Source organism: Myiozetetes cayanensis, unplaced genomic scaffold (genome assembly GCF_022539395.1).
Source record: "Myiozetetes cayanensis isolate MyiCay16 unplaced genomic scaffold, myiCay2020 scf4, whole genome shotgun sequence".
NCBI lineage: Eukaryota > Metazoa > Chordata > Aves > Passeriformes > Tyrannidae > Myiozetetes > Myiozetetes cayanensis.
In genome coordinates, this window is record NW_026087631.1 from 52457203 (window position 1) to 52469981 (window position 12779).

The 12779-nt window shown below is 39.2% G+C and overlaps 1 protein-coding gene across 9 annotated transcripts in view; it reads right to left on the reverse strand.

Annotated features, from left to right (window-relative positions):
• The window catches only part of ARHGEF28 (Rho guanine nucleotide exchange factor 28), a 69455-nt gene that overhangs the window by 6829 nt on the left and 49847 nt on the right, over positions 1-12779 (reverse strand). For 4 of the 9 annotated variants that reach the window (XM_050329608.1, XM_050329606.1, XM_050329607.1 and 1 more), the window contains one exon: positions 10820-11120. The exons of 3 other annotated variants lie outside the window; for them this stretch is intronic. In XM_050329608.1, coding sequence (XP_050185565.1) covers positions 10820-11120 — 301 coding nt within the window. The remainder of the gene's footprint in view (positions 1-10819; positions 11121-12779) is intronic. 2 more of the 9 variants (XM_050329609.1, XM_050329612.1) reach the window with 1 other exon arrangement.

Consider the following 12779-nt stretch of genomic DNA (forward strand, 5'->3'; position numbering starts at 1 on the left):
CCCCAGGGAACTCCAGGCACCTCAGCCTCTCTCCCTTTGCTCACCATGAAAGGCATCGTGATCAGTTTTGATTGCGTTTTTTAAAGCCTACTAAGACTTTCCTAACTTGCAATGGATTTTCCATACTGCAGTTTAGTTGTTTATGATTGGTGGGAGAAAGGGAACAAACACGACGCGCAGCACTGCACACCTGGGACGGTTTGTCATCACCCTGGAACAACTAGGACACCGTGGCTACTGTGCCGGTTCAGAACACTTGCTACAGATAAGTCATCTGTAAGCCTCGAGGATCTGAGGACAATTTCCAGCAATTTCACTGGGAGCTGAGATCTCACATACCACAAACAAACCAGGCCCTTTGCACCTCAATAAAGCTCATTTCACAGCAGGAACTGAATTTAGCACTGGGTCTCAAAAAACACTAGGAAAAATATCTTGACTCTAAAGCTACCAAGGAGAGGAGCCTAATCCATTACCCAGCTGACTGAATAAGGCAGGAAATCAATCTGCGAATTTTAATGCTGTTATTTACTTTTAACCAGCCCAACTTTGTGAAAAAGCAGCAGCTGCATTTCTTAGGCAAACAGGCACCTTCATGAATAAGAGGTTTTTACACAAAAAGCAGATGAGGAATTATATCATAATAGAACCTACATTAATTAGTCTTATCAGCTTTTGGTTCATTTTTTTGTTACAAGAACAGAAAGAATTCAAACTCTGTGACAAATAACGTCTGTAACATAATCTTCTCCACGTCTGTACTTTGGATTTTTTGATCATGGTAAAATTACTGGGAATGCCATTATTCTGCATGTTTCTGCTCTTTGTGTAGTTCTTGGCTTAGGTAAAACAATGCAGTTCAGTTTGAAGGTTTTGCTTCATAATTCTTTTAGAAAACTTTGGTCTAGAGAATTTGAACCAAATTCTTGGCTAAGACAAAACATAATTTATTCCACCAAAACTACATTTATTATGAAGTTCCAACTCCTACTTGTCGTAAAGCTCCAAGTTATGGAGTAATGTGATGATGCGACCATCTTTTCTTTTATTAAGACCCAATAAACATACCATTTCTAACACTGGTGTTACCAAAGAAAAGATTTTAAAAACAACTCAAGCTCAGACAATGACAGTGACACCACTTTAACATCAAGTTCATAGCATGCCCCTGGGTCAATTAAAATTTTAACCTACTTACATGGCTATGTTATCAGCTATTTTTGGCATGCTGTTTTTTAATGCATATCAATAAGAGAGACTTAAAAATAGGCCTGACTTGAAATCATAACTTGTCTGTGCATTAAATACCCACAGTCTCACCTTGGCAGGACATACTGCCTGACAGCTGTCTGTTTCTGCTTAATATTAATTTATTTAGGTATGAATTCCTTATTAGATTGTCTTTGTGCTAAGCTTTGAAGCTTTAGATGGCCAATTACAGACACACACATGGTCCAACAGGTATTTTGCTAACAATGAACACATGTTTTATTGACCTACTTCTTTTCCAGCTCATTAAACACAGCTGCACTCAAATGATCAAGAGGAAAGAACCATAAAACCCCAAGAACACCCTTCCTACAAAAGATCAGAAGGAACGTGACCAGCCTCAGGCCACTGCTCCACCCAGGGTGCCCACACAGGACACGTCTCCAGGGGCACGGGCAACTCGCCTGTCCACTGACAGCAGTGATATGCAGGGGAAAACAGCCTCTAATGTGTCTAATGTGGGTGTGTATGAAGAGGGCTGCAACTGTTTCCTGCCAGCCCATTATCTGCAGAAGCCATTTTGAAGCAAGCTGAAGTCAAAACAAACTGCCACCAGTGGGGAACACTTCTGCTTCAATGTTTGCTGGAGAAACAGAAACCCCATAAAGTTCCAGACCCATAAAGCACTTTCAAGGACTCAGCAGATGATGAAACCAGCTCCCCTTTCTGCAGCCAGCCAGCGCATCCCCACATCTCACTCACACCCTGCCCCAATTTGCACCCTGACAAGAAAACACTGTAGTGAGGCTTTCTCTCCTTCCCTCCCCAAGAAACAGTTAGCATATTAACCCTGAAAAAACACTGTCTCTGGCACATAATTCAGTCCCTTTGAAACAAAAGGGGACATTTACACATCAAAACCATTCTTTTGAGCTCTTTGTTACCACAGACACAGATGTTATTGTGTTGATTAACTTTACCTCATATTTTATGGATGCTTTTTGGTTATGGGTTGTTTTGTTGGGTTTTTTTTTACCTACAATTTCACTTTGAAATAAATGTGAAATCAAAAACCTTGGCAAAAAAATCGGTTCAGTCCCCAGCATTTGGCCAATCTTTCAGGTACAACAGAAAGAAGTGCGCTCTGGACTTTGGCAAACATTTTCTTGAGTAGCAGAAGGATAAAGCTCTGTTACAAAAGCCAAAAGGGGGAGGTAATTTATAAAACACTCAGGTCTCCTCCTAAGCACCTTAGTTTTACAGGGTAATTTCCCAACAACAGACCAGATCCACTACTTCTTACTCATAAAAGCTCAAAGAGAGTAGCAGAAGAATACTAAGTCAATATACAGAATTGCCACAGAAGAAAAAATAAGGCAAAGCACCTGTTTCAAATAAATTACATGCTAATCTTACCCTTTAATAGAGCTGCTGTTGATGATTAACAGAGGAAAAAATATGGGCATTAGTGAAAAAGTGAGTGTCTGAGAGAAGCCGAATTATCACAGAGATAATTGTTCTCTCCTCAGCTCAAAAGTGAAGGAAATATTTGCTAATTTTTGACTGCATTTTGAGTATTTTGACTGTATTTTGACTTCAGTTTGAGTATTAGCACAACTATTTTTATCCATTTTTAGCCAGGGTGGCAGGAAGCATATGTGCTGATGCTTTCTTCTTGCAGTCATTGAAAAAAAAAAAAAAATCAAACACTGAAAAGTAGCATATTCCCCAAGTTTTGCATCATAAGCATAGGAATTTTCAGAGTGCGACTGAATATTTTGAAAAGGTAGCCCTTTTTAAATGCTTGCTAAAAGTTCTGTGAACATGTAACTAATGTGAGAACAGTCTGCATAAAAGCTAAAGGAAAAATTGTACAAAGTAAAAAAAAAAACACCACAATTATCAAATAAGCATCCCTTCAGCCAAGTGCTTTCCATGAGTGCATGGAGAGTACTCTTTCCTTACTTCTGCTCCCACTTCTCTCTGCTATGAGCTACACTGCTCTTACCCTTAAGCCCAAATTCATCACCTGGTTCTTCCACCCTGCCTTCACCATAGGTTTTAAAACACAGTCCTGTACTAATTTCTCTTTCAGTTCAAAAGTGCCTGTGTTCAATGCAGAAGCCTTTGTTAGACCTTCATCACCCTCCCGATGCTGTTGTGCTGCAATGGCAAGTTGCCCTGCACAGGAGACACCTTCTCTCCAGTTTTGCTCTCAGCAACAATTACCCTGCAATTTTCAAGCCCAATTAATAAAAGAAAAAAAGTATCTCTTTTCATCCTTGCCAAATATATCACTTTCCCTGTCAGTCATGTATTCTTTATCACAGAGTATATTCAATGATATTTAAAGGCAAAGATTTTTGATTTCTCTATGACAGATCCTAAACAAATATGGACCAATCAAAGCTCCTCCCCTCTGCAGCCCCACCAAAAATTTACACTCAAAGGAAAACTTTACACAGCATCTGGAGAGGGATTTGGATGACAACTGGGTACTCCTGTGATGAATGCCAGAAAACTACAGAAAATCTTCACCAGTTTCCCAATAAATATTTAGCAGCAGATGATGCTGAGGAGGTTTCATATTACTAAGACTTCATTACTTTTATGCAACATGCTACAGGCCATTTCCTGGAATATGTAAAGTATTATACTAAATAATTAAAATGAGATTGTACTTTTCAAAATAAGCCAGTCAGATACACTTAGTGATTCAGCTACATGATTTTAGAGGGTGTGTTTGCATACTCAGTGTCTTACAAAATTTGATCACCCATAAACAGCTTCTCCCAAACATTAAGACACATTATTTATTCACACTTGTGCATCTATTTCAGATTACAACTCTATTACAAAACATATACAAAACATATTTAATGTACTAAAGCAGGACACGCAACCAGGTCTCCACCCACAGCTCACATTTCCCAAGGAAACAAAGAACTCCTAAAGTATCTTCCTGCCATCAATCAACCCACAAGACTCTTGTTTTGTGACTCTTTTCCTCAGAGATCACCTCTTTCCCTACAGATTTGCTGTCAAAGTCACAGCTCTGCACAACCCTGAGCTACAAACCAACTGTCTGGCCATAGACCCTCTGCTCAGGATCTTTTGCTTCAAAATGTGCTCCTTTCCCTCCTCCTACTTCCCTGAAGCAGTCAGCCACTGGAATACCCTATGTAAGTAAAAAATAAATATTCATATAAGAGAGATGGTCCAAACCATTCCAGTTTCACTGACACCAATAATTCAACTGACTTCAAAAACCACTACATGGAAATTGTTGGAACCACAAATGAGAAGAAAATGAGAAAGATTTGACCCATCATCCTGTCACTGTTTAAGAAGTCTGCAGACAATGAAACCTAGTGTGGTGTGCAGATTTACACCAACATCAGTGGTACCTCAAAAGACAGGGACTAACAGTCTCTTTAATCCATTCATCACCTTAAAGATGTGCACTGTTTTAAACTTCCCTCCTAATGAATAAACTCTAAATGAGAAGATACTAGAAAGAACAAAATCAGACAGACGTTACACAGGAAATTCTGTACTTATATTAGTGTACAAAATAAAACCAAAATATCATCAGTTGCCTTAATTAAAGGGTTATGTAATAGTGCTGTATCTACTGTGGTTACGTTCAGAAATGAGAAAAAGTGTTTTGAGACGAGAAAATCAATAACAGAACAACAAAACCTGAGCGCTGCAGAGGTGAAATGCAAGGGTTCGTCGAAATATAGTAATTGCAGATGACATACAATAACATATTTTTCACTTTGGTATCACGCTGTCATGTGATTTAATCCCTTCTGTCATTTGGTTTAAACAAATGGAAGTGTGATTGCCAAGAGGAAAAAAAATACTTCCTCTCTTATTCACTTCCACCAAGTACCCCAGAGGCACTGATTGTCTTCCAGCAGAGCATGAAACTCAAGTGTTTTATGGTACAGAGAAAAGACAAATTTGCTGTTACATGTTTCAGAGCTAAAAGTAAGATCTTAATTGTTCTAATAAATCAGTGGGATTTTGAACTGGAAGATGAGGGTGCTGATGTTGCTCAGCTTCATATTCTTGTATATTTCCATTCCATTTTATTCTCACTGTATCTTACATTGAGCACTGAATGGGCTCTGTGCTCGCCTATATAGTCATTCTATGCTATGAGTAGAAGGCATATGCTGAACACAGAGATTAGGAATTAACTGCATATTCTCCATGTGGCATCTACTCAGTTAAAAAAAGACAATAAATTTAAAGTAGCTCAAAATACCACACCAGCTAAGGAGGCTCTCTGACTAACTGGGAACTCCACAGGTCATGTCATCCTTTACTTTTAAAAGATTTCTCTCTTTCCCTCTTCTCAAGTGAAAGAACAATAGAAAGAATTTGTTCACTGTGGAGGACAAACAGTGAAAAAAATGTCACTATTAAAAATTTTATGGAACACATCAGAAAAACATTAAAATAGGCTGAAAAGCATCTTCACATGCCATTCTGCAGGTGATAAGGGGTTGGCTTGTCACTGACTACAAAGGATACTGTTTAAACAGGAGACATGCAAAGTGTAAGCTGTATGGGGCACAATTACATTTCCAGCTCAGAAGAGGAACATTCAGATGTACTCAGAAGGAGTTATTTCATCAGCTTGTTCTTTCAGTATAGAAATTAACTCACAGTAGTCACGTATGCAGAAATCTGACGACCTTTTTGGGGGGGGGGGGAGAGTGCATTAATCATTATTTAATAGGTAGTCCTCAACACAGGATCCCATTAACCACCTCCAATGCTGGCAACAGTAGCTACAGCTCATCTGAGTAAGGCCATGAGTTAAGAGTTCCTCTCCTTAAGAAAATGCAGTGCTCAACTGGAGCCACAGGGAAACAACCTGTATGTCTTCAGATGGCTTTTCAACACTGTAGTGCAAAGCATAGTTTTTATGACACTTGGATCAGCTTTACATTGTATAGCTCTTCTGACTGCAACGAATTTGTCTTACACAAATATGAGAAAAGAGCCAGACCCATACAGCATTGTTCGCAACCTCCCTGATGCAAACATAGAAGAGGTACTTCCATACAATATCATTAGGCCATAACTGATGTCAAGGTAGCCTGTCATGGTTCAACTCCAGCCAGCCACCAAGCCCCACAGAGCTGCCTTCTCACTCCCCTACCAGCAGGACTGGGGAGAGAGTTAGAAGGGTAAAAGCCAGAAAACGGATGGGTTGAGATTAAGACAGTTTAATAGTGAAAGCAAAAGCTGTGCAAGCAGGCAAAGTTAAACAAGGAATTAATTCACTGCTTCCCATGAGCAGGCAGGTGTTCAGCCCTCTCCAGGAGGGAAAGGCTCCATCACACATAGCAGTGACTCAGAAGGACAAATGCCACTCCAAACATCCCCTCTTCCTCTTTCTTCCCCCCACATTATATACTGAGCATGATGTCATAAGGTCTGGAATGACCTGACCTGATGTCATATGGTCTGAACTGACCCAAGTCCCCTTTGGTCAGTTGCTGTCACCTCTCCCAGCTGTGTCTCCTTCTAAATTCCCACACAACCCCAGTCTCCTTGGCAGTACATTCCTGTGGCAGTACAAAAAGGAGAAAAGGCCTTGGCTCTGTGTAATCACTGCTCAGAAACAACAGGCATCTCTATACTATCAACACTGTGTTCAACACAAATCCAAAACACAGCCACTGTGAAGAAAATTTAACTGTATCCCAGACAAAACCAGCATATAGACAAAAAACGTGCTGTTCTAAAACTCATCTAAAATACCAAGGAAAATCAAAGCAAATGAATCTGATCTACACTATTAAGAACACAGTCAACAGAGTAATCACCATTAGCACAATCTGCCTTTAGAAATAGGAAGGAAATTTCATACAAAGAATAAGGACAAACAATGGAGTTACAGGACACTACAACTTGTTTCTGGAATTTTTGTTTTTTCTATTGTAAATTAAATACCTTACATCTCTAGAAACCACTCACATTGATGGAAACCATTATAAATGGATTATTTTTCCAAAATCAAACTATCTAATTTGCTTATATGCATATATGTACAAATTTCTGTCCTTTAAAAAATATTAAAATTACATTAGTCAAATTGAGTCCTATTTTTGCTCCCTGGTTTTGTATTTGGCCGTTTCTGGAGATCACAGGTTTTCCTACATTCCCCATAAAGACTTAAACTCTGTCTTTTACTATACCACACACAAAGATCCTTCATGCTAAATGTCTGAGGAAAAAAACCTCTCTCAAACAAGTTTCAGTGCAGTTTTCCAGATCTATCACTTTTCAACTCTATTTCTATAGCTACAGCATCTGAATAAAAGAAGTTAAAGGCAGCACCAGCAAATAATGCCATTCACTTCAAAGTTCAAAAGAATTAAAATTGTACTGATTACTGAAATCAAAGAGGCAAATCCACAGGTAAATCCCAAGGCATCACTTTGGCTAGGTAACCTAACATGCCAATTAAATGCAAGAGTAATTTATTCAATTCTCAGTCTAGTCTGACACAAAATGTATACTTCCCGATTCCTAATTAGCCAAAGTACTTGTCTTCTTTCATACAGATAATTTCATAACCATTAGTGTAAAGCATTAACACATTTTTCTTTCAATCATATTTTCCTCCTGTTGACTGACACACCTTTTCTAGTGAGTGTACTTGTGCCAGTTTCAGCTTTGTGGGAACTTGCCTGAAGGTCTTTGGTATAGTTCCCTCCCATACACATAAAACAATGTTATATAATCATGATGTTACCTATGTGAAGAGACATATGTCTTCCCTTAGAAAATATGAATGGAAAATTATGCACTGGAGGAATGCAACCATTTCCATCTGTGGATATTTATGAAGCCTAATTGAATAGTACTTAACATATGGTAGAATGCAGTGTGATTAACTCCTTGGAAATGTGTTCAGGTGGTGCATCTCTATAAATGATTTAAGGGTTTTTTTGACAGAGCAGACTTCTTACAGAATGCTTAATAATTCTGGGAAAATTAATCAAATCAAAAAATTCCTTTTGTGTACACACAAAACTTTAACTCTATACTGGGTCTGGCATGTATGTATGTGGTATGTCGATATATCCAGTAAACCATACTCAGTATTTGTTTCTTAGTTCTATTTTTACTTATTATTTAGAAATGTTTTTTGAAGGATGATTATGAGACTTTACACATAAAGCTGGTTGAAAAATGCATGAAAATGTTGTGAAACATTCACCATATGAAAGTATTAAAAGTTTCAGGTAACTTTCAAACATTTTCTAGTCTTTCACTGGATCTCAGCTGTTCTTCCTTCACAGTGATCAGAACTGACTATATCCTACAGAGGTGTCAGGAAGTGGAGGCACACGGTCAGAGATCTTCTTAAACTCTGCTAAACTCTCTGGGGAAAAAGCACAGCCAAAAATACCCAGCAAAATCAGCTTCCTTGTATGAAATGCTTCTACTGTTCAACTTGATTCACATACTTCAGGAACAAGCTATGTACTAAATTTTCATGTGCAGAGCTATTTTCTAGGGCTTTGTATGCCATCTATTCTTTAGGGGGAAGTTTAACATTCTTCTCATTCCCCACTCCCTGTACAGTGGCTCCTGATGCATGAACCACTGTCTGAACCATGCAGCCTCATGCACTGCATGATCAGAGCATAAAATACTTGTCACCTTTTGAATCATAAATGCAACTTAAAATGTGGTGGTGCATCCCTCTGGGGGGAGGCTTCCAGCCCTGCCTACTCTAGCAATGTACTGGTGAGATTGACAGCATCACGTGCACCGTCAGGATGCCACAAGGATTTGCTTCAGTCCTTTGCATAAGGCACCTTGTGGCACCATTCAGGCAGTAACTGCAGGTTTTACCGACACGAATTAGCCAGAGAGACTTATACTAGCCTACTAGCCTCTTGGGCAGGCTTTGTAGCCAGTGCTGGTCCCCAAGCTGCTAGTACTGCCCCGGTGCCCCGTTACCACAACAAGGATGTCTACACAAGATGAACTGACAACAGCTGAACACAAAGCTGGTCTATTGTAGGTGTCTTTATGTAGAGAAGCTCTACCAGCTTATCTAAGTGCAATTAAACTGGTACAAGCCAGTTTAATTAAACCAGATGCTCTCATGTGGGCTCAACAGAAAGTATCCCGGTTAGCTTGCATCTGAATGTTTGCCAATGCAAGCTAAGATACCTATGAGAGGTTTAAACCCACGTGTGTTGCTTTTCAAATTTGCACTAGCTTACCTAACCTATTACTAAAATGACAACTTCAGTCAAACTAGAACGAGTTTCACCAGGCTAATTATTTAGGCATTTTTAGAAATATTTATCTCTTTTACTAATCAGCTTGGTTTGCTGATTTTGGTGATGTGACTAGCCTGCCCTGCCTTTGATTATAAAATACTATTTTGGCAACCCACGTACCAAGGACTAATAAGGCTGTAGTGGATGCCTGCTTAATACATTACAAAGAGTACTAAGGAGCAAGTTCCTTAATTCAAGGATCTAAGACAATTAAAATCCATTGATTTGTGCCTGTGTATGTTTTCAACTCCTAATTCTGCTGCCCACCAGCCTTTGCTATGACCTGACCTGCATGAAGCTGGTGTGAAAACAGAAGTTATTTTGTACTGCCAGCTGCAGAAAAATGGGAGCTCAGGTACTGTTGCAGTGCTGACTTGCCATGTTTTCCCTGAATTTCACACCTGTGTGGGAAAACCCCAGCAGATTACTTAATCTATTACACTGAAAGTGCACCATTGTCCCTAAGCCTTTTAGCTGTTGTATTTTTACATGCTGCTCTACCTCTCAACCTAATGAAAGAAGTTAAATCAAAACTAATAGTGTGCAACACAAGAAATAAATCCCAGACAGTTTAGAGTTTCTCATTAGTGTTTTTTTAAGTATTTCAAGGAATTTTCAATGCAATGCAGTGCAATTTCAATGCAATAAGCAGCTTCTTCCTCTTATTTTGATAGCCACCATCAATAACTGCCATGCAATCTACATATCTTTGGAGGTTCTGGCAAAATACAAGAATAAAGAAAGGTAATGAGAAAGAGCTATTTTAGTAACATAGCTTATTGTCAAATATTACATTATGCCTTAGAAGTTATCTGTTCACAACTAGAGAATCTTTCAAGATATTTTCATTTCTCAATGAAGAAAGAAAAGAGTACTTGAACACTGATTATCACTCTAGGATAGTAAATCAAGAGGTATTCTAACCAGAAATCAAGTAATGTACACACGTTCTAAAACAATAAAATGTACTTGAAAAAAGAGTGACTTTAGCTCACCAAAAAAAAAGTCAAGTAGCACTGGAAAAAGATTTGGAGAGAACAACATTCTGAGTTCTGTTATGCAGACACAAATAGGAGTTTTGTGGGTTCTTTCAAAAGGTTTCTGTATTTCTGTTCTGCTTTTTTTCTCATCTACCCTCAAAAAGCTTGCAAAGAGGCATGCAATTATTTTATCAAAATGTATCACTTCCACCAATATCAAATTGTCTTTGTTCCTAGAACTATTCATCCTGAGAGGTGACAAACCGCTCATACTACTTCTTAATTAAATAAAGTGCTAGTTACCATTATTAAAGGAATCCTTGTTGCTTTTGCAGGAAAAAGACATCTGCTGGTAAGGACCAATGGATTTCCACAGTGCACTAGTTAAAGCTGGCTGACAAGAAGCATCCATTTTGAGGTCCACCTTATTCTCACTAGTCCTTACTACATCAGAATTTGAGATATTCAGCCCATACACACCATCCTCATAAACGAGAGAAGAATCTGATCTGTCGAGACTCCTTAAAGACACACATACTACAGCTTCATTGAAGTAGAATTCATTTTCACCATGTAAGCTGTCCAACTGATTATGTCCCATTATCTGCAGAAGGGGAAAACAAACAAACAAACAAACAAACAAAACAGAGAACAGCATTTTCACCTTTGTCGAGCACCAGAATCATAGAATCACAGAATATCTCAAGTTGGAAGAGACTCATAAGGGTCAAGGGGCCAACACCCTGCTCCTCACTACCTGAAACTAAAATGTATGACTATGAGGATCATCCTGAAGAATCCTTATACCAAGATACATAAAATTAACTGCCACACAGAATGAGGAGTCATAGCAAACAGTCACCTAATTTGCCAGACTTTAACCTCAAATGTGTTAAAATTTGATGTGAATAAACAGCAACAACTTAGCAGATTTTGCCTTAGCTCACTTCAAAACAAGTAATAATTGCAAAATAACAGATAACAAAGGACTGCTACTGCTTCTGTGATGAGTTCTGATAACTCCTTTCGGGTGGCTAATATTTTGTCTCATGGCTAAACGAGGTACCACTTCACGTATGTAAATCTGGATACTCTGCAATCCGAAAATAACACTGTTCCTCACATAGACAGGTAATCACAGAGAACTGTACTGCAGCAGTCAACCTATGGATGGCAAACAGCTTTCAGCAAACAAGCTATGGCTCTCAGAGGCTGAAAATGCACTCCTGCAGACCCTTTGCCTGCAGGTGTTTGTTAAAGCCAAGATCCCAAAAAAGCAGGAGAGCAGTGCAAGTTACTGCAACATTTGGTCACCCAAAACTACCTGGGTTCAGTATCATAAAAAAACAGTGGGCTGGTATTACTGGGCTGACTGGCAACCACTCAGCCATCTCTGCTACTGCAAGGAGTAAGGCAGTGGAAAACATATAGTGGCCAAAGACAATATCAAGGCCTGCAACAGCTACAAAGCCATGTAGTCTACTTGAAATAAAAATATAACTAGTCTTACAAATTCAATACTAGATTACAAGAACTACCACTCTCTGACACTCAGCATTTAATTATTTTGCCTCTCTGTCTGTGTGATCCTGGCCATCCCTGCATCAGGCAGTTAACCTCCAGCTTCCTCTCCTCGAAAGATTTTAGAAGTTGCATCCTTTAAAGCTGATGGGCAAGTTCAGTTTTGCTTTTAGATCCACTTCTTAAGCACTGCCAAACAAGTCAAAATGGTACAACACGCTACACTAGTAAAAAGCGTCTTTGCTGTTTGGGCTGGCAAGCATATATATGGCTAAGTCATGCTCACACGGTATTCATAAAAGCTGGATGAAAAGGGGGAGGTCAGGAGGCCAATCCTTCACCCCTCATGCAGACACAGGCTTAGACACCAAATGGTCTCTGCCTGTTATGGGTGAGTTGCCAGCTGAAAAACTATGGAGGTGATGGCCTGCAGAAAGGCTCTACAGATTTTCACGTGAAAACGGGAACCTGAGGGCAAAAAAAAGCTGTTTGGGTCAGTGAGCCTTCAGTATATGCAGAAGCCAGACAAAATGTTTTGAATTTCAGGTGCTTAAGAAAATAGTAATGGAAATCAAGACTGTACCCACTGAGGCGAGGATTAGAGGTGAGGTCCCACCTGGCAGGTGAGCACCCAGACAGCTGACTTCAGAGCCAGACTGTACCCTTCATCCTCAACAAAAACTTAATTGTTTTTGGTGTTAAACCCTTAAGCAGCTTTGGAGCTACTTTAAATTGCACCCCC